The sequence below is a fragment of the Pectinophora gossypiella genome, chromosome 1 (genome assembly GCF_024362695.1).
Source record: "Pectinophora gossypiella chromosome 1, ilPecGoss1.1, whole genome shotgun sequence".
Taxonomy (NCBI): Eukaryota; Metazoa; Arthropoda; class Insecta; order Lepidoptera; family Gelechiidae; genus Pectinophora; species Pectinophora gossypiella.
Window position 1 is genome coordinate 8,972,994 of NC_065404.1, and position 22,552 is coordinate 8,995,545.

Sequence of the window (22,552 nt, forward strand, 5' to 3'; positions counted from 1 at the left end):
GTTATACCTACTTACTCATTATTCCGCTAACACAATCACAGGAATTTCAACAAAATCTGAATGCTTTGTTGGAGTTGAAAGAAAAAGTAAACGTTTGAGAATTCAGCTGAATGTTTCCGGGGCTAGTTTTCCCAGTACCGCAGACCGCTGTGGCAGCAAGCAACGTAGGGCTCATTTGCATGCACTCCCGCGCACCGCGTTTCACTACCGACCTGCTTGAGAGGAAGTCTTCGTAGGGTTGAACCCTACCTTTAGAATATAATAGGTTTTTACTGTTGATCTTTACAATAACGTATGTCTAGTTAATGGCAAATCTAAAAGGGCACTCCATGTTTCTATTATTTAATTTTAGGTCTTTTAATGGTAATATATGCATTAAAAATAGAATAGCCATCCATTCATTACTAAATCACGTGCGCGCCCAAAATTGCCAATTATAGGTACTCATTTGTAACATAAAACTTTCGAACTCCAACACTTATTATCCTCATATTGAACAAACGTTTCTCTGTTTAATAATGTTTAAAAGTAAAACAAGAAATATAAGTATGCCTACACGATACAATAGCGTAAAAAACCTATAGATGTTAATCTTAATCAAAGAAACCATTCTCAAAAACCGTTCGACACATGAAACTTCGACAGGCATGTATTCAGAATTTGATTATGTTGCGGATTGATTTTGTAACTATTTTTAATCGACTTAAAAACCGACTTTTCACCTCAGGGAATAATAGTACATGTGTCAACAAACTCGCATTAGTAGAAAGGTCTTTTGTACGACGGAATCCCTTATAAATGTTAGTAGGACCATTGCTGCGGATGCGGGTGCTGGCTGGTGCTGATGCGGTTGGGTGAGTATGAAGCTGGTATGCTGGGGAGCTTGGTGATGGTGAGGTTGGGGGCATACCAGTAAAGGTAGTGTAGGTACCTATATCGCTTGGAGGAGTGTAGTGTTTGACCACGTCACTTCCGCGAAATTCGTGCCTGTCCTGGTTGCTACCGGAGGAGGTCATAGCCGTATAAAGTATGAGCTCTCATAATATTATGAGTCTGGCTAAACAACATATTTACACAAGTGGCTCCGATGACGTCACACTTCTGGGGTACCGCACAAAACGACACCCTTGTACATAAATAGTTGCTATTTAAAACGACATAGAACTTATGTTTTAGTCACCTTTTTTGCAAAGTGAACAGACTGGAGTGTCTAAACTGTGCCTCTTCTTATTTGATTCGTCATCGTGCTGATGGGATTTGCCATGATTCGTTCGCAAATTATCTAAATTAGCTGAACTTCTCCCTCTCGCACCAACTTCCAAAGTTCATTACTTAAAAATAATACTACAGAGAAAGTTCTAGTGACATCCTTACACTAAATTATAAAAAGATATTTTATTTACTTAAGATGTTAAATGTAAAATACGCAGAACCAACTGCTCTTGAGACTGTAATAAAATACAGGGTCATTTTATTGCTTTGGTGTTTATCTTATCGTGGATATATCGATTTGCCGTATCAGATAGTGACTGCTGGCCGAATGTTTTGAGTATATTTTGTAAAGAATGCGAGGTGCACTCACTTCACACCTACGCCCAGTTCATTAACGCGCATAAAACATCAATTAACCGAACGCTAACAATATTTCGATTTTACTTCACTCTCATACAATTAATGACGCGTAAGAGCCACAAAAAACATTATAGAATCTCCCAAATTCTAAGAACCTTCAGAAGTGTATCGAATTAAGCTGAAGTACCTATTCAGTAAGATATATCGCTTGGTACTCAAGGATATATTTTCAAAAGCTTCGACTGCTATCAAACCCTTTTCGCGTCCCTTCAAATGTGTTTGTATTAACTTTCTAAGGGATACCTTTAAGAACTTCAACACTAATTGGGGTAAGTAAGTAGATCAAAATGTGAAAAGATTTCCTCTTTGAAATGGAATACTCTGTGTCTCTGTAAAACTCTAAATCGTTGAGGCAACTCTTGACTGTTTCATTAAAATGTATCGCACATGAAATCGGTGTTCCGCCGGTGCGGTGTCAGCGCGGACGCAAACACGCGGATGCAAAAAAAAAACGTCGTCGATCGGCGCTGATACTGTGATACATCATCGACTTAATTCGCCTACACCGCACTGATATACTTACAATCGCGTTAGGATATCTTTTGCCTAATACGTTCGTATTGCTTTTAGAATGTTAGAGCAAAACAAAGCCCCAACTTCAATCACGGGGATAGTTCCCCGCCTCTACAACTTCGTGTCCAACACATGCATTGTTTGTTAACTTTCAACTCCAGTACGACCGCGCGTCTCGAACGTACGCCGCGGTTCAATTTATGAACATTTTACGATTCAATTTACATTTTCAAAACAAATAACGGTTTTCAAGCGATATCTCAGTTTCGGGAACAACGGCAGTCTCACTTTAAAAATTAATGTTAGAGCATACATTTACATAACTTCGTGATTTACCTACTACATACTTGGGCTTCTGTAACGCTATTATTATTTGAGTGACACGACACAGCTATCTTTATTTTTTAATCTACTTAGTCACTTCGTAAAAATGCGTTAAAACTGACACACTGACAGGTTTCGATCAGCGCTGATACAAAAGACGGGCTTCTTTGACACGAGATTAATCAATTTCACTCTCACTAAAAATGTACGGGAGTAGACCGTGGCCCGTACTTGGACGAACCGGTCCGGCAGTGCGGCGGCCGGTGACTGATAACGGCCGCGGTGATAGCGCCGTACCCTGCTTGTCACAACATACAATTTACGGCCAATTAATTGTTCGGTTCAAATACATCCGACAACGATTCTTTATCTCCGGCGTGCACCAACTGGAGCGCGGACCTTCCAAAAGCTGCAACTACGAGAGCCATTAATAAACTCATGCATTTTATCATAATTCGTAGCATTACCTACAGTCGCATCTATCGCTAATGGTCGCATGATCACCGACGGTGAGAAGTGATTAAGAAAGAAATTGCGATTAATTTAAATGACGTTTTGCTCGTACTCTATAATCTCCATGTAGTCAAGGGCACCTATTTACAAGATATTAATATCTAATGTCGACTGACGCTACGAGCCATCGTTCATTAGCAATGCAGATTCATGAGTCCGACGGGAAAGTGCGATCTGATAACTGTTGTCCAGATTGTGATGAATATTTGCATTTCTATGTCCTTGGACGGAACTTGTCAATATCCTGAATGTTCGATTGATTAATCATGCGTCAGCGCTTGTTGTGGAGTCATAAAATTAAAATAATCTATTCTGTTAGCTTTGTATTATTGTTGTTTGAATAATTATCTAAGACATTATTTGAGGTAAGTAGATATTTCAAATAATTGTGCATGAGAAAAGGATATAGAAAGTTAGTAGAACTGACGTCAGCGAGACCTTTAGGACTCCGCCCTCCAGCTTGAGACGGAAGAACGCTGTCTCAAGACCTTGCGGCCATCCGGCGACCGAACAGTTCACACGGTACCTATGTTATATTCAGCAATTTCTCTTCATAAGTTCCAAGCTGTTCCAAGTATTCGTTGAGAACTCAAATTAAATATATATCATCATAATCATAAACTGCCTATATACGTCCCACTGCTGGGCACAGGCCTCCCCTCAATCAACCGGAGGGGGGTATGGAGCATACTCCACCACGCTGCTCCACTGCGGGTTGGTGGAGGTGTTTTTACGGCTAATAGCCGGGACCAACGGCTTAACGTGCCCTCCGAAGCACGGAATCATCTTACTTTTTCGGACAATCAGGTGATTCAAGCCTGAAAAGTCCTTACCAAACAAAGGACAGTCTCACAAAGTGATTTCGACCATGTCCCCATCGGGAATCGAACCCGGACCTCCAGATCGTGAGCCTAACGCTCTAACCACTAGACCACGGAGGCTGTTAAATATATATCAACAGAATATAATCATCGAAAATTAGGTCCAGTAGAGGTTTAAAGCCGTAGACAGTATCACGCTTGTGTCCCCGAAGGGGTAGGCAGAGATGTATGTTACATATACCAACTCCTCACCAGCTATGTCTAAGTTCCATGTTTTAGGGCGCGAACCTAATGCCAACTAGACACAAATACTGGAAACCACGTGATAACAATTATCGGTGATCCAAACGTGAATTCAAATTCATAAAGTTGTATTCAGACGACTTATTGCCTTAGAATTAAAGACATACCAAAACAAAAGCTTTTCTAGACATAAAGAATAAGAGGTTAAACTGGCCGCTTCCCGTACGGGAAGCTTTATTTTTTTTATTGCTTATGAGTATCTGATCTGATTCCATAGTCTCTGCTAGTCCCGATAGGAAATAGGCATGATGTATGTAGGTATCTCATCGCCGATCTAGAGTTGCTATCAGACAGAGGCACTTATTCGACATTACGGCAACCATCCTGATACATCAGTAAGAAATAGACACAGTCATTTTTTCTAATCCCTTATAGCTAGACACAACAGCCTTCGTGGTCTAGTGGTTAGAGGTACGAACTGGAGGTCCGGGTTCGATTCCCCGGGACATCACTTCGTCAGACTGTCTTTTGTTTAGTAAAGGCATTGCAGGCTTGAATCACCTGCTTGTGCGAAAAAGTAAAATGATTCCGTGGCTCGGAGAGCACGTTAACCCGTTGATCCCGGTTATTAGCCGTAAAACACCTCTGCCAACCCGCAGTGGAGCAGCGTGGTGAAGTATGCTCCATATCTCCTCCAGTTGATTGTGGGGAGGCTTGCGCCCAACAGTGGGACGTATATAGCTGGTTATGATGTTATAGCTAGATATTTAAAAAAGTCTATGTAATCAGTAGTGGTAGTAACGGCACTGAGGCAGGTTTCTTCCGTATACCTAGACAGACAGGCTGACGACTCCTGCGCACTCCATCAACTAGGCGACAGGTTTACGGCCCCGACCACATACCTGCATAACTAACTGATAAGCAACTCATTTAATTACGATCTGTCATATTATTGTATAGCAGGTATCACCTACTGCACATGAAATACTTATGTACATTTAAATTTATTGATACTGTTTTAAAAACAGGAAAGAGATGAAACTGAAATGATAACTAAATCTAAGTACTTATTCTCAATTTAAAACGAAATTCCTGTAACGATATTTCCTACACGAAATTGGTTGTAGGAAAGTAGGTATGCACCTACATTTAAATTGAAATTAATTCAACTTTTCCAAATATCTATAACAAAGTCAATTTAGTTATCGGCTACTCCATTGCTGTACCCCTGCTATTATCAGATATTACAATCTTGTAGTTCGCCCAATTTGTAACTAAATTGTTGGTATTGTTTGTTTTAAAGTCCTCAATTTGGGCAGGCCGGGAACAATGGAAGCGTGACTCGGCGGCTGATTGGCATCAGGCTAGTTGCAGCATGGCACCCGCACTAACTCTGGCAGGCACCAAGTACCTCCAACTAGCCCGCTATCTACTTTATGAATAAATTCCAATAAGCCGGGATTAGCCGCCGAACTGCGATGCCCTGTCACGAACATCCGTGATACCAGAGTAATAGCCACCGTATTTGTACACTAAGCCATATCTAATATTATCATCTCAAGAATTTGAATAGATAATTTGAGATATTATGTAAATAATCAGATAACTTAGATGGAATGTCATATGCGCAAAGTTGTGCAAGCAACCGCCATCTAGTAGCCACACCTATAAACCAGAAGCTAAGTGAACTAAGTGATGCGTAAGCGCACGCTGGGCTCATAATGCTGACATGAGCTTTAGATGTGTATGCGCGACGATAGAGGGCGGGACAAGCGGGAAACATTGTCAAATACAACTGATGAGAAATGTTTACCGTCAATTCCAATATTAACATTAGAATTAGTTACTTACCTTGCTCTCACATGTCGTGTGACAGACATATTTGCACACTGAAACAAACAAGATTATGTGTAAATAACTGTACTTCTCGTGCAGTGCAGGTTACATTCTTACATAGTAGATACTTGCATATAGTATGTAGGTTATGTAGGTACGTAAGTATTAGAGCTGATATCGTTAATAGAACACTTTTCTGAAAACTTTTACAGATTTGACTTAAAACTTGCTTCAAGCATGCTATAAACGGAGTGTTATGATTCAAACCGCGTGTGCTGTGAGCCATCGAGGTCGATATCCTCGGTATTTGCCGGCTATGGGAACATTTCTGTAGTATTTGATGTCAAAACATCATTGGCGATTGATTTTCGAAACGTGACATTTAATTTAAACATTCGTCTTCAGTTCTAACAAGTCTGTCGTCAATGACCTTTGAATGCCAGCCGTGAAATAAACCGAATGAATGTTAAGTACCCACTTTGCTTAGAATTTGAAATTCAAAAGGTAAAGCCGCCCTTTGATATTGTTACACATATTTTACTGCTTTTAAATTAATTAAATGTGCTATATACCTACTCTTTTGTTAAGTATGTTCAATGAATAGTCAAGGATAACGGAGTGTCCCCCCCTTTTCTGCTTATCATTCTGGACGAATGACCGGCCACGTTTCTAACCTGCCCTCTCCAAAAGATATTACAGGCGTGATTCGAAATGTATGTCAAATTTATAATGTATAAACATTTATTCATGGGAGAGGGGCGAAATTACTTATAGCTATTTCATAATTAATTAGATGAAAATATTTGTGATAGAGTATGCTCCGCATCTGGTTGATTGAGGTCCCTTTGTACGCCCAGTAACGGGTCCTTCATATGATATCATACTAGAGGTATAAGAGTAATAGAATATATTGAGTGTGGCACGGGCCTCAATCAAGTTAGTAGGGTTCTAGTAGTATTATATGCTGAAATATCCTAGGAATTTGTCGCCCTGCATAGAAGACGTCTTTTTGAGTTCGAAGATTTAACGATAGGATTATAGCAGATGTTCAAATTCAAAATTATCTTTATTTAGTAGGTAACATAGTTACACTTTGAATCGGCATTTTTTACATAACGAACATCAAATCCGCCTAAAACTACTGCAGCTTCTCAACCTATATAGCCGAGGAAACGAAGCTTCAAGAAAAACCTCGGCACAGGGCACAAGAGGTATTTAAAAAAAAAAAAAAACAAATAAAATACTGTTATACAATTTAGTAATTTGGCTCTGATTTGGTTTCGATTCCAAGTTTCAAATGATTATGAAAGAAAAGTCATCCGTGGTCAATATCTATGAAAATGTTAAATAGATACTTACCTATAATTATAATTTAAAAACCATATATTTACCTCTGCAGTAAGACGCCTGGTTGGTGACAGGCTGGTGGCACCAGTGGCAGGGCCGCGGCTTGCGGAAAGACTTGCTGCGGAACGCGTGCGCCTGCGCCACTCCCTCCTTCTGCAACCAACAACAACCGTCACATAAACCACGTCATTGTCTCAAACTGATTTATTTAATGCGCCTCGAAGTATGTTAGTGGCGTTTCGATGGATAAGCGCGCGTTGATGTCTTTTGTTCCGAAGAATGTCTATGTTTTGCGCTTGTAAAAGATTTCAACAAAGTCTAATATAAAATTATTATTATTTTATTGCTATTGCCTAGTTATATTGCTGTACCTGCAAATGTGTACTTCTCCGTGTGCGTACGTGTTTCACAAGTATTTTTTTTTCAGCATGTTAGTCTGTCAATTTATGGCCCTACCTACAGCAATATGAATTAGGAACATAAGTATAATATATGTACGTAATAAGTTTAATATTTAGCTAAGTAACCAATGACACAGAGCTTATCTTTCAATAATGGGATAAAATAATTTCCAATGGAATGGATTTTTTTTATGAAAAAATAAATAAATTTGGAACACTATTCTACGAGTAGACGAATAGAGAATATCAGACTATTGAGAAATGGGCTCTAAGAGAAAATAATCTCGACACGTTGTACGCCAATCAAGGGGCTATTCTAAACACGCGGCCGTGGTCAAAGCCTGGCCCGTTTACCTGCCCGATCCTGCGTGCCTCCACCGTACACGTACGTAGCTAGCTAAACGTATGCTTAGAATGAATACCTTAACCCTGTAGGGAATTTGGTCTCCATTGACAATAGAGATGGTAGATACACAGCAATACGAAATGGTCAGTTGTAAATGTATATCTCTAAATAAATAAACTAAGCCAAATTCTCACGTGAATAAAAGACGATCGTGTTTATTATTGTTGGGGATTAAAAAAGCCAAATTGAGGTAGTTCATCTAAAAATAAATTATTGCAATTTGACAATTGCGCATATATGAAAGTAAGTGCCCAATGTCAACAAATCTCAAATAGCAATATTGCTTTTTAGACGAATTGCTTCAATGTGGCGGGCTTTTTTAACCCACAGTGGAGCTGATTCCTGTACACACCATCTATTTTTTTTTTAAGTTATACGTGTAATTTTCTTACCCCCTTAAAAAGAAAGGGACGGGTAATCGACAGGCATAAAATTTATGGTAAGTACACACGTCAATTTTAGGCAGAAATTTAAAAAACCCTTCCAAAATTGTATATATTCCAATAACCCGACATAATTAAGTTGACAGCACGCGTCAAACGGGTTGCATATGAGCGAGATGCTTTTTTATTCGCCCGGGTTATTCATTCATTTACTCATTCTTCCTAAAATTAATAGCTGTCAATCATCCGTCCCTTTCCTTTTCGGCGATAAGAAAATGACAAATATAACTTAAAATAAAATTACTATAAAATTAGGATGTCTCTGCAGGAATCGGGGCCAGTCTATGACTAAAGAATTAAGCAGAAAACTGCAGAAAATGGCCCCGATTCCTGCAGACACCGCCTAATTTTATTTTAAGTTATATATCCGTCATTTTCATATCCGTCGAAAAGGAAAGGGACGGATGATTCACAGCTCTTAATTTTAGGAAGAATGAGTAAATGAATGAATAACCCGGGCGAATCAAAAGGTACGTCGCTGGTATGCAATCCGTTTGACGTGCTATCTACTTAACTGTGTCGGGTTATTGACGGATGTAAAATTTTTAGACGGTTGGTTTAGATTTGTGCTTAAAATTGACGTGTGTTCCATAAATTTTATGCTTGTCGATTACCCGTCCCTTTCCTTTTCGGCGGATAAGAAAATGACAGATATAACTTAAAATAAAATTAGATGGTATTTATAGGAATTAGCACCAATACACGGATTGGTTCGTTTCGCATTTTCTATATGTCAAGAATTAATAATTCATGCAGTTACTACAAATATTGAAGAGACATTCCAAATTCAATTACAGTCCATCCTAACTTAGACACGTTTATGTGTTTTATTTTATCGTAGGTGTGGTCAGCACCTAAGTGGAGAATGCACGATCCATGTTGTACGTGTATGCGTCCAACTATTATTGAATCTTTGCGTTCACTACACAATGGTCGAGCAGTGGGAGGCGACGCCATTCAACCGGCGCACGAGCTGCAATTACCAACAACTTTTTATTTCATTTACCACAAACGAAGCCTTGGCCTCAACAAAGCTTTATTTATTTAGTTAAGACGACAATAAGATGACCGAAGATAGTCAAAGCGTATTTGTCGGGCGTCTGTTAAGGTTGAAGACTCTATATCTACTTTAATATGCAGCATCTAAGCTGTGCTTAACTTCATTGCTTATCCAAATAAAGCATTAGATGTGTGATTTCAATCAAAATTAATAAAGGATCGTGTTTGCTTTTACTTAAGCTATGAATTTATGATAATGAATAACTAGTTCGTTGTCTTTCGCGGTTGAATGGGATTTTCTCTATTTACAAACGCAAGTCGACAGCCGACGACAGGACAATGCGTGAGTAAATAATTAGTTTCTATTCAGTCAAACTCCGCGGCTCTAATTTGATCCGTGACTACAATTTGCATTCAATATACCGGCCTGCGCGCGCGCCGCCCTCTGCAGCCCCGATCTTTATCTTCCTCCTCTGACATGTTTTGCACTCGTTAGCAAATTGTAACTGACAGCTATAAATCAGATCTCGTTACGTCGATGGTTTGCGCGGAAAGGAAATAGGTAATTCTACTGGTATTACTCTAATTGGTAAGCACGGAGCGATGTTAGATATGAAGTGAGCACATGCGCAATTTGCCGAGCAGAATACAGGCATTGTGCGGTCTGGTGAGTGACGTCAGGGAATCTGCGCGGCACAGGCGCCGGCGCCGGCCACTGCTGGCGCCATTTGCGGCGCACATGATCGATAGCCGCTGTTCTCTGCTCTGAAATCGTCCGAAATAAATCACTCTCTGTCTTACTTATCTACCAGTGTTCAGCCACCAGCCGCTCGAGTGCTTTTAACGCTATTATCCAGAAGACTATTCAAGCCATAAATAAAACATTAAAGAAGCTAAATGTTTCCCCGAGATAAGTAACTACAAATTAATGTGCAAGTTTTTGTGAGTAGAGTTGCTTTGAGTATCACTTGGATTTATCCATCCATGTAAAGAGTATCAAAAGTTCCCAGCTGTTTACAAAGCAAATAACATCGTTTTGAATTCAACGTCTTTCAAACAAGTTTAGTTAACTGGATTCGGAAAAAAATGTTTAGAATGTTCTTACATAACAACAAATCACCTCACGCCCGCTGCCGGCGCGCACGCGGCCGCTCAGCGGTGCGAGCGCTGCACCTGCCTCCGCGCATGCGATGCTCAACAAAAACTTTACAACTGCACAGTAGCCCTTAATAGAGATTGACATAAAGCTATCACACACGCTCCATTAACTAACTGAATCAAATTTCATTGAACAGCTGGTTTGAGCAGATTGAATTCAAACAATGACAAGTCCAACTGTCCCGACAAATAGATGACTCTATTCTCTTAATGATAGTATAGCTATCGAGCGTAAACGATGCTTTTGAAACTTTCTAGTTCACTTTGTAAATAAATAAAGTGGCACAATCAATCACAATAGGGTGCCGATGTCGCAATAGTCGTAGGTTGGTGAACCGAAATCCAAACACAATAGAACTGTCGTGCACTACAAGCCGGCATTAATTCTCGGAAATGTATTCAGCGTGGAGTAATTCGGCAAATCCCTGCGGTAAATTGCAAGAGGCTCGATGCGACCCGCCGCGCCGTCCTCGCCGCCCCCACGCCAGCAGCGAGACTCGCACCGGAGGGTGCGAGGTGGGGGGAGCCCCACCTCACCCCGCGGGCCACCACCCTACCACGTGGTGACATATTCATAATATTTTTTCTAATAACAAGCGTATGAAATACACACTTGAAAATAAAAACACAATGTTGCTTTTTTAAGGAGAATTAATGCACGTGAAGAATTTCACTTCCCGTCTTAGTTTCTTTTACTTTTGTAAGAACAACATTTTTTTTTTATAAAGGACGTCTGTGTTAATGCGTGAGTTATTTCTCCCGAGGGCCCTTCACAATACTTAGGTATATGGTTTTTTAACATAAGTCAGAAGAAAAAAAAGGAAATTGTTAGCATGCGATGCGGTGTGGCCACCATTTATCCCGGGGCAGCCTCCCCTCTGATTGAGAGGGCTCGAAAAGGTATTAAAACGCGACCTTCACCCACTCCATTGTGGTTGTAACGTTTACTTCTCATATCCTCTTATAAGTATACGACTCGAGGTGGCGTACTGTCGCTTCATCTGCCGTTATTAAAAACGCCAAGTAAGAAATAACGCGAAATACAACACGTAGGTACCTACGAGTACTTTATTGTCTTCCATTTTTTCCTGCACTTATCGTACTTATATCAAAATGATTCTAGATATTACGTCTAGCTTAGGACGTAATATCCTTACAGAAGATAAAGAAAACAAGACCCAGATAAACACACATACTTATTTGTTTCTTTTTTAAAGAGGAGCTTTAGGAGTAATCCTTCGATCGCCTACACAAAAAAACAAACTATGAATGAAGTTCTTTGGGGCTTAAAGTGAAACCCTTTTCTCTGTGCACTAATCGTATGAAAGCCAAATTGATATTCGTGTCGGAGAAGCGTTATGACCAGGGGACATGTGACTCGGGTTTTGAGAGACTCGAGGCTCAGCCTGGAACAAAGGCTCTTGTCGGAGGGCCGATAAATCAACGGAAGCGGCAACGTTTGATGATCCACCATCATTGTTTTGTTCCGTAATGATTTCAAGCGAGCTATCATTTACATTTATTACGGTACCTACTTTAAATGAATTACAAAGAGTAACTTAAATGAATAATTAAGCATCTAGGCACCGAAGAGCTTATGTAACCAATTAGGTACTTAGTAAGTGACAAGTTGATAATGATAAGACTTTATCCATATTAGATCAACAAAGGCACGAAAAAAATTACGGCAATTCTTCTGATAAGAGACCAAATTGTCACATAGACTTTTATGTCGATGTCCCAATTTCGCTGTTATCTGTATACTGAAGCTTTAGCTCCTTACGTAAGTCGCACGTGCCGGGATTTGTGTCAATCGGGTTCTCTACCTCTATGTGCGCATCCGGCTGTATTCATATCCACTGACTGTAAACGACGTCTTTCAACCTTTATGTCCTTTAAATCGGCACAAAAACTAGTCGCAAACCATCTGTTCGATGCTTTCTCAAGCGTATGGGCACGTGACATCCGTTCAGTTAGGAGGTGTTAAGCGAATAATCGTAAAATTGTCTCACGCGCCGGTACAGTGTCACGATTGCGCGCGGGCCGCAATATTGCCACCAACATTGATATCGGTCGGGCACTTGTTACAAGTTCGTCACAACTTGCTATTAAAGCGAGTTGATTAGAAATCTCATTAAAATCTCGTATCGGATAAAACAAGCTAAAGTAATCACAGTTATTTAGAAAAAGACATGTCATTAGGGGAAAATTTCTTGATAATCGAGATTTTAAAAGGCTCTCACATTTATTGGATTTGTTAGGTACCTACCTACTGGATAAGCATTACTTTCTCTGGCCTTTACATGTTTTAGCTAAAAGCGCTAAAAGGTAGAGAGAAAATCTATTATCCTTTGTTTCTTGAAATAAACAAGTAAGTAGATTGTATTTCGTATCTTTCCTTATCTTTATAGTTATTTGTTCGCGCAACTGTTCTGGCGTTGTGATAACATCGTTATACTCGTAAACAACTCCATAGACTTACTATTTTCATTTGAAAGAGGACATATTTAACGTAGGTATTTGAATGATATTGCCCCTAGGAGGAATGTTAACAATGGCCGAGCATGATTCGGTCAGTGGCTCCATAGCTCTGTGGCTCTAATTAATTACCAGTTCCAATTAAAGTCGGACCCTTTGAACGAGGCGCGTTATGGTCGAAAGTCGTTCCATCCATGCCCCGCTTTTGATTGAAACAACAGACGCGCAACTTTACGACTATTAAACGTTAAAAACAAATTTAATCCCATTATTTTTTTTTTCAGAAGTTTCATATTTTAGTTAGGTACTAACTAATTACTACCTAATTTAGCTAGGTAGACAGCCCCTGCAGGCACCATGTTGAGTTGCTATGGGTACCTACTCATATTTTATTCTGTAATACCTACTTACGTGGTTTTAAATAGACAGAATAAAATAAAAGGCGAAAAATAAACAACTAGTTCATTGATAATCCTTAGCCCTCCCGACCCGTGGTACAACTGTGATGTCCAACTGCGATACTCCATCAGTCGCTATAGAAATAGATCGGTAATTTGGCAGCCACTGTTCGTAGCAGAGTGGCGCAGTGGAAGCGTGCTGGGCCCATAACCCAGAGGTCCGTGGATCGAAACCACGCTCTGCTATAAAAGTCTTTTTGTGTTTTTACATTTAAGTAATTTTGTTTATTTTGAAAACATTTCCGACATTATATTAAACTAAATTTACTTTTTATGTCGGTTACTGACGTTTGTTTACAAAACAGCTTTTCGATTCCGCTGAAGTTATATTTCCGTGACGAAAGAAAACATGAGATTTATGATCGCATGTTGTAACTGGGTTTTAAAACTAATATTCCGTCTTCCCCCAGCAGTTGAATGATGATGATGGCAAGACACTCCCTTGCTTTATGGTGATATGGGGTTCCCCCCTCGTAGGGGCAGTTAGCTAAGTAATGGACACGCAAGGTAAAGCTAACGTTATATAACTGCTGATTAGATAAAATTAACAACAACAATGAATGATGCAGTAAGTTCTAGATCATGTTTTGATAAACTTTTGAACCAATATTTTATCAGTCTGGCTCCATTATAAACAATATTGAGTTTAAATGAAAATGCATGACCATGTGATTGTGTATTTGTAATATTTCATGGAATTATTGGTCGCTTGGGTGGGCCGAAATAACCCAATATTGACGTCGATGCACGCACGCGTCGTCTCCCCTAAATAAAAAGCAAATTATCGAATTACGGTGCTTTTACTATAATTATAAATCATGTTTTATGCAGATGCACGTTTCATTTTATCGCTTCATTAATTTGACGCGCCTAATAGGCTGAGCAATGAAGTTCAGTTGTTGGTTAAAAAAAAATGTCAGGTGACTGGTTTGGACAAGCGGGGACTCATTTGGGAAAACTTTGACGTGGTGGGAACTTTTACAGAAGGTTCACATTTTACTTTGAAATGGACATGTGAGGCTACAAAAGAAAACTAAAGGCTTTTACTTTCTAAATCGGGCACATAAAGTACGCGAGAACGTGGTTCCCTTTTTTGGTTATTTTATATGGCCTGCACTTGGGAAACCGCTTTTATTCGTGATCATGAATGACTGACAGTCGTGTCGGTCGTTACCACCATATTAGTGTACCTAGAGAAAGTAGAACCTCGCCTGTACCATATTGCGAACAACAACGTATAAATATACATGTACCCCGTAATGATGCGCTATGAATGGTTCATCATTATTTGGCTACTAATTAAGACGCATATAAGCAACAGTAATAAAAATATCGAGTTATGTGTTATGAAATATAATTTAAATAAATTGGAATGTGTGTGTATTTAAATAAAATTATTAATTTATTAGTGTACAGAGTTGCAGCCGTGAGCGGTGGATTTAAACCGGTTGGTAATTTCTTAATTGACGATTTCCCAGTACTGGTGCTGATTCCCGGGGACCACCCGTGCTGTGGTTAACGTGTGACTGTATTTGTGTCGGTAACTTATACGGCTTGCTTTGAATAACGTGCGCATGAGTGGAGTAAAGTGAAATATGTGGAGCCCCGACCTGTGCGACCTGTCCCGCCCTGTGCCTCGAGACCCGTGCCTCGTGCCTAGCTAGCATGCCCCGTGCCTCACTATTCAATGAATACACCAATTATACAGTTTAAGATGTATCATTCTCATGAATACAAAAATTCATGCTCGATTTCACAGTTCCAAGCTGTTTATTGTATTCCCGCGCGCGGTTAACTCTGTTTGACCCTTAAAAATTGATTTTCCTTCGGTATTGTCAGAAACCGTCGTTTGGAAAACAATTTGTTATATTTTATTGTACATTTAGACGCACATTGTAAAATAAATTAATTGGAATCTCCATAGTTAGATATATTCCTTTTTGTGTAAACAAATAGGTCTAGATAGAGCTTCCCATACACTCTAATGAAACACGTCAATTTGAATGGTAAATACGTAGCGGAGTGTAGGCTTTATCTAATCAAAACTCTATTTATCTCCATTAAATTTGTGTTGGTACTTATCACAGCAGTCATCTATTAAATTAAATCTTCGCTATACGGGTGAAGTTAGAGTACACGTCGACCTTTGAATAATGTTTTATTTAATCAACGCAGCGACGTGTGAGCCCATCACTCGTAACGTAATGTGAATATGCACTCTTAAAATGTTTGTATGTGAATAAGAATTAAGCTTTCCGTGAACAAAGTCATGAAAAATTTAAGTTGTTTCCTACAGTCATACCTATACATTGTTCGTCTGGAAACGAGCGCGGAATGCTTGTGTTGCGGGGCTGGTGCCTGCTGTGGTGTTTGTTGTGTGTTGTAACCAGAGTGACGTCACACGGTACATCCACCTCCGTGTACCACGTACGTACCACACTCGGCCGCACAGATGCCTTGCGCAACATACAGTATCTGCCGGCTTCAGTTTCAGACACACATACCTACGCACAGCTAACTACGCCAAACTTTACTTTATTATTGCCCATTTTAAAACACAATGAAAATTGCTTAATATGCATGGATATGCTAAACAGTCACCTTCCTCGAATACGACATTTGTACGCGACCTCACTGCCTACCTACTGCTACCATACCTACTTACAAGGCGTTAACAATTTTGGCAATAGCTTAATTTGTGTTTTACTAAATCTGTCTTAGCCATAATAGTTTCAAAACAATGGTATGATCCCATTTCTAGAGCAACAACATTTACTTAGAAGCTTTTACTTATCAAAATAAGTGTATGAATTACACGTAAGCATAGTTCTGACCTTTATCTACTTAGTAAGGTCGTAATAAAAGTTGAGAACTCCCTTTTGTGAATAAACATACCCTCGGTTTACTTCAGAGTTTTCGTTTCTCCCCGGGGTAAACAATTTGGAGGCTTTGACAAAGAATAATGTTACATATTTATTTTTGACTTTGGATATTAAAGTTCACTTTTCTAATGCTGATGGCACATCTCAGCACATGCTACGTTTTTAGTTACTCAATAGGTGACAAGTTAATTGCTCAAAGTGTCAGAGAGTGAAAAGAGGGGAGAGAGGTGACTTGATGAGGGCCGCCCGGGCGTGACGCGCGCAGGCGAAGCGCGCCGGGGTGCCGGCTATGTCTAGCTCTACAGGGTATCGCCAACAAACAACAAAAAAAACAATAACTTCTCAAAACGTTACAATTACTGAGCAATCCACTGGGTTTCCTCTCCGCTTAAAACATTATCGTGCATCATGCGGTTGGATTCGCCATTTTGGGAGGTGCGAGTATATGAGCCATGAAGTTCATTAAGATACCATGAAACACCGTGTGGAGTGGACGGCACAAAATAAAACCAGCTACGGTATTAAACGCAGAATGTTGGTGACTCGTCCATAAACTGTGTGTCGTCCGCGGTGGAGACGCGCAGGTATTCGGGTCAGCAGGATTATTAAAAAAAATGAGTAGTCAAATAATTTGTTGCGTTAAAGGCTGAGATTATAGAGCGGCGTGTGAAATAGTGCAACATTAAACGTAAAATATTTCTTTTTTACTATAGGATTCCATATGACATTTAAAAATATAACGTGTTTGCATGTTTCTATGTGCATAGACCAATATTGTTAGTGCATAGGTTTGAAATAAGAAATAAGACATGAATATCGTCAGAATAAATAACTCGTTATCAACACCCAGCATTTTCGACGATCTCTACCTCTACATTATAAACTGGATGAGACCGCGAGATAATTTCTGGATAGACAATCAATTCAATTCACGAGGAAGTTGATATGTATCTATCCTGACCTCCCACGTAGAATCTCAAACTCGCCTAATACGGCCGCGCTGGGCATTTCGGATAATTGGCCTCTATTCAACCGTGCATAACTTAGAGTCCACAATTTACCATTAGCTTACTCATATCGAATGCCTACTTCGTAAACTGTTTATAAACACAGCTATAATAATCTCCTATCCAGAAATACAGATTCTCAGAAAGGGAGTCTCGAAAGCAAAATAATCAGTTCTTAAGAATTGTTAAAGTGCCTTTTAAGAACCAAAATAGAAATATCAGTACGAATAATAATAGAGTAAGAAGATAATGGTAGTCGGACAAATAAAAAGTAAGCTACTTAATATATCTGGCCTTAAGGCCTTCACCCCTCGTCTATCGCCTTCTGCGCGATAAATTAATTGGGTCGTATACTAGGTTCAAGAAAAATTATGAAATTCTGATTACTAAATAAAGACAGATCTGAAACTTAACGAAAAATATTTTCTTTTTCCTATTTAACTTATTTATGAATTTTAATCAAGAAAAATGTAATAATAAGTCCGACATTTTATCACGATTTTCTATGACGTCACAGTGTGCGTTTTCATACAAATTCCATAGTAATTTCGTGTTTTGACGTTTAGTAAAAAGTAACTGATTTGACTAGTTGGAAACTAGCCTATTCATTGTTTGTTCTTTGTAGGTATAGGATAGGGGTGGCGTCAATACGCACACGTACGAATAATACGCTTCTTCTTTCGCCACTTCAAATAGCAATATGTTCCCTAGAAAAATAGTCAAGGGTTATTTTGCGGTTGTATTGTGTGCAACCTAAAGTCCCATAAATTATGTTCTGGCACTCGAAGTAAGGAGAGTGTACCAGGTGGCCGGAGCTATTTTTGAACCGCTGTTTATGCACCAATAAGGGAATGAAATTTATTTTATGACTTCCATTCATACGTTTGATTCATGGTCATGAAGGAACAGTTTAATGTCGAAGTTTATTCGAAGCACTGCAGGCGCTATTGTTAAATAAACATGTAATTTGTAGAGCTGCTGTATGGAAACGCTTGAACGTAAACGAAATGGTGTTTTTCATGTAACATCGTGACAATACGAGAATAAGAAACAATTGTACACTTAAAAATATTATTCAAGAAGTAATGCTAGAGAAAGAATAAGATTTCTGAACATCATTTGTTCACTGGTTAAGTATTTATCGCTTCATGCGTTTTTGCTTGCTAAACTTAATTTTGGATATGTTTAGTTGATCAAACTTACTCGCTCCACGATTCTATAGCACGTGTATACCTACCGGTTTTTTTGGTGGCGTTGACAAGACAAAATAAAATCATCATCATCAGCCCATTAACGTCCCCACTGCTGGGGCACGGGCCTTCCCTATGGATGGATAGGGAGATCGGACCATAAACCACCACGCGGGCCCAGTACGGATTGGTGGTTATTAACGACTGCTAATGCAGCCGGGACCAACGGCTTAACGTGCTTTCCGAAGCACGGAGGAGCTCGAGAAGAAAACTTCTTTCTTTTTTGGTCACCCATCCTATGACCGGCCTTTGCGAAAGTTGCTTAGATAATAAATATCAAAATGATAATTTTATTTTCTTCAAAATGTAAAGCAGTACCGAATATTATAAAGGAAATTGTTCTTTTTAAATAAAATATGGGCAAATGTAACCGAAGAGCTTTTTCCTCGTCGGTAAGCCGACCAGCTGGCGGGCATGTTTCGCGAAGCGTGATCGTTTTTTGCCCAATTTTTTTCTAACTCTGTTTAAATTTCAGTAAAGGAACCATGCTCTGGTAATAGTATCCTCAACGTGAGGTTATGACCTCTAGAACGTATCTGTCGCGAATTAATTAGTTAATTAAAACTCATTTATCTAAGCTACATGTTCGTTTTTTTGTTAGACAGTGTTTGTACAGGTAAATATAGAATGGAGTTAAGATTGTGCTTGCGATAACAGAAGTTTATTTATTCCTGACTAAGTAGTTAAGACTAACATTCTATTTGCAGATAAAGTTATGTAAGTTGCCTAGGAAGATTTATCCTAAAAAATGCATATTTGTAACGGCTAATTAGTTTTAAATAACTTAACATGAAAATTTACACTAGATCATTTCATCAGTCTGATTACTCTACTAACGGCTATTCAAAAGAATGGTACAATATTAGTTGGTCGGTTGCGGAATACCTGGACTAGAAACAACTAAAATACTTACAACAGTTGCCAAAAAACTCGATTTGGAATCGAAACTGGGACGCTGAGTTGGCGATTGAAGGTATTGTAACCACTAGAGAAGCAGGTACTTAAATCTACAAATATAAACGCCCAGAAATTCTATCAGAATAGACTTAGCATAAAAGACAAACTTCTTCACTTGTGGCATTTCGGAAATGTCATCTAGAAATATGGCGTTGATTAGTAACGGCAAGTGAGCAAATTAGTGGTCACAGTCTGTTCGTCTGTCGCCTGCTTGTCTCAGTGAGGTGCCGTTCCCGAGAATCTTCCCCGAGTGGAAATTTTCCTGATGTAAAAAGTCTTTAATAGTAAAGCCACTGGCTGTTCTTTCTTGTACTCTGATCATATCTTTCTAGGCTAGGCAATAAAGCTCTTTTTACATAACTTATGCGCCTTTTTCCTGCCAGGAATGTTCCCAAAGAGGGAGTATTCCCGGAAATAGCACATCACTGTTTTTGCCACACCACCGCCATGCGCCATAGCGCCATACCGTCGGCCATACCGCCCAGAGTGCGCACTTCCGCTCAATACGCTCGCGAGTTCCGCGTTACGCAACATCCGCTGCTATCACAATTACGCATACAAATTCACCAACTTAACACTACAGGAGTACAGGTGCAACCGACAAAACCTCATTTTATTAACTAAGTAAGTATTAGCCTCATGCCCGTGTGCTATCGGACCACATAGGCGTTTTCCTAAGATTGAACAGAGCCAAAAGTCATAAGAAAACAAGGATAAGCTATAAAACAGGATTATATGATCCAAAAAATAAATAAATGTGTTTCTGAATCTATGAAATTCAGAATTTTCTTTAAGTTCCTAGGCTTTCATAATCTCTTTACTTGCGAAGTGTATACTTGAAAGGTAATTAATCAAATGGTTATTTGATGCAGCAAACAAGGAAGGAATCGTAACAGCGAGAGGACGAAAACTCGCAAAGCTTTTGTTATGTCACTGTCGCTTTGTTTACCACATTACGTCATTCTTCATTCGCTTATGGAGTGGTGAGTAATCTCACAACGCTTTAGTGGAATGGTACAAATAAAGCGATTGAGCTTTGTCTGTCATCGGTCACACGTGAAGCAATTTAGGTCCCACCGCGCAGGCGCGAGGTGGAGCTCCCCGGAGGAATGCGTCGTAAATCATCGTCGCTCCGTCTCTTGCGCTCGCGCTGCTAGCCCGTCGCCCACAGAACTTTATTTTCTATACACTTATAGAATGGCTATCTATACTATATAACCCAAAGAACAAACTAAATACTAGCTAAAAATCTGTGCCGATTTGAAGCGCCACCGGCGAAAGTACTTCGCAACTCATGCGAATTATTTCAAAACCTCTAGGCGATGCACACCCCGGACACTTCATACAAAACACCTCGTGTTACACAGACACAACACATTGACGTTATCGTACTCGCGTATTATGTGTGTGTGTGATTTCTGACGCCCAGACGAATGAAGACTAAAGTAAAACCGAGAGGTGGGGGCGAGATAAAGGTAGCTCGTATGCTGGTGGGGAGCGGAGAGTTGCCGTTCTATACGTAGTATAATTCCTTATTCTATGGTCGAGGGTATGAAGTTATTTAGTCCCAAGTACTACCGCTATAGTTTACTATTGACGTCCAGCGCCAAGATGGTGAAGATCAAGCAGGCACAAACATTAACATGCCACCGCCCGCTCACGCACAAAGTATATTAACACTTAATAGGTACACCGCCGCAAAGCAAGCGCAGTCGTGGTTGTAAATATCAAAGAGCTTTGTTTAACTTGACCGCACCATAACTGACCACCTCAAAGCTAACTTGATATCTCTTGGAGTATCGTGACCTGTCAGCGTTGTGAGTTGTATGATTCTGTATTTAGATATGGTTGGTTGGTAGATTCAATTTACAACATATCTAGATACATTATTTTCAAAGTACATTTCACACACAAGACTGTCGGACTCGGCATCCTAAGGACATAAAATACGATCTCGATGACCCGATTACTCTAGCCATAGACGTGGCCGATCAGTTCGCGACAACAAACACTTCAGAACCCCGATACCGATCCCGCCGGCGTGGTCGACGATTTCCCATTCAGCGCTTATCGCTATCGACCCATTAGAGTCGATTAATTAATTCTTTCAAATAATATCCTCTCAGACGACGCCCTGAGCCGAGTTTCAGGCCTGTTGTCTTGTACCGGGTGAGAACCCTCAGCGCTCCTCACTTGCCCGGCCAAGTAGTTAATGCCATTTACGGCAAATCTACAATAGGTCACGTCAAAAAATCAACTGTCGGACCCGATTTCGGGACTAGGGAGTAGGAAACTCTCATTTTTTATAAGCTCTTGATGGGATGTTTTATATACTTAACGCAATATTCTTTTTCCGACATTTTTCATCGAGTGATCGTGATGTATGATCAAGATTCTCTTTTGCGGTAAGTATCTGTTAAATTCTCTCTATCAGCGCATCGTACACATTGTGGTTGTCTACGTGGAATTTGAATTTTAAGATTAATAATTCTTTATGTAAGTAAGTACTTAAAACGAATTAAAAACATGTTGTTGTAATTCTTCCGGTAGACACAAAAATACTCTCGAATTGCAGTCACTGATGCGAATCGTTTCTCGTCAAAGCGGCGTGATACCGATCTCTGTGACATTCGTAATCCAACACCGTAACGATATTTCATCATAATATTTATTACAAAAAAAACGACGCTTATTTTTTTGGATCACTTTTCTAATCAATAGTATCGAGTAACGCACCACAATTAGATTAGTTAAAAAAAAATTAAGCGGCGGTTTTTTGTAGTTGGTTAGAATTACGATCAATGATCGATGTGTTATCATAGAGCCTTCACAATTTAATTAAATTTTCTTAAGAAGCGATTTTGTATTCCCTGTGACCTGAAAC

General features: G+C 39.6%; 1 protein-coding gene and 1 non-coding gene across 4 annotated transcripts in view; one reads left to right on the plus strand and one right to left on the minus strand.

The window, feature by feature from the left end:
- Positions 1-22,552, minus strand: part of LOC126366099 (tensin) — a 106,804-nt gene that overhangs the window by 77,673 nt on the left and 6,579 nt on the right. For all 3 annotated transcript variants that reach the window (XM_050009042.1, XM_050009044.1, XM_050009038.1), the window contains exons 2-3: positions 7,274-7,382; positions 5,898-5,935 (exon numbers count right to left, since the gene is read on the minus strand). In XM_050009042.1, coding sequence (XP_049864999.1) covers positions 5,898-5,935; positions 7,274-7,382 — 147 coding nt within the window. The remainder of the gene's footprint in view (positions 1-5,897; positions 5,936-7,273; positions 7,383-22,552) is intronic.
- Trnam-cau (transfer RNA methionine (anticodon CAU)) lies at positions 13,687-13,758 on the plus strand. Its single transcript has one exon. It is a non-coding gene; the product is annotated as a tRNA-Met (tRNA).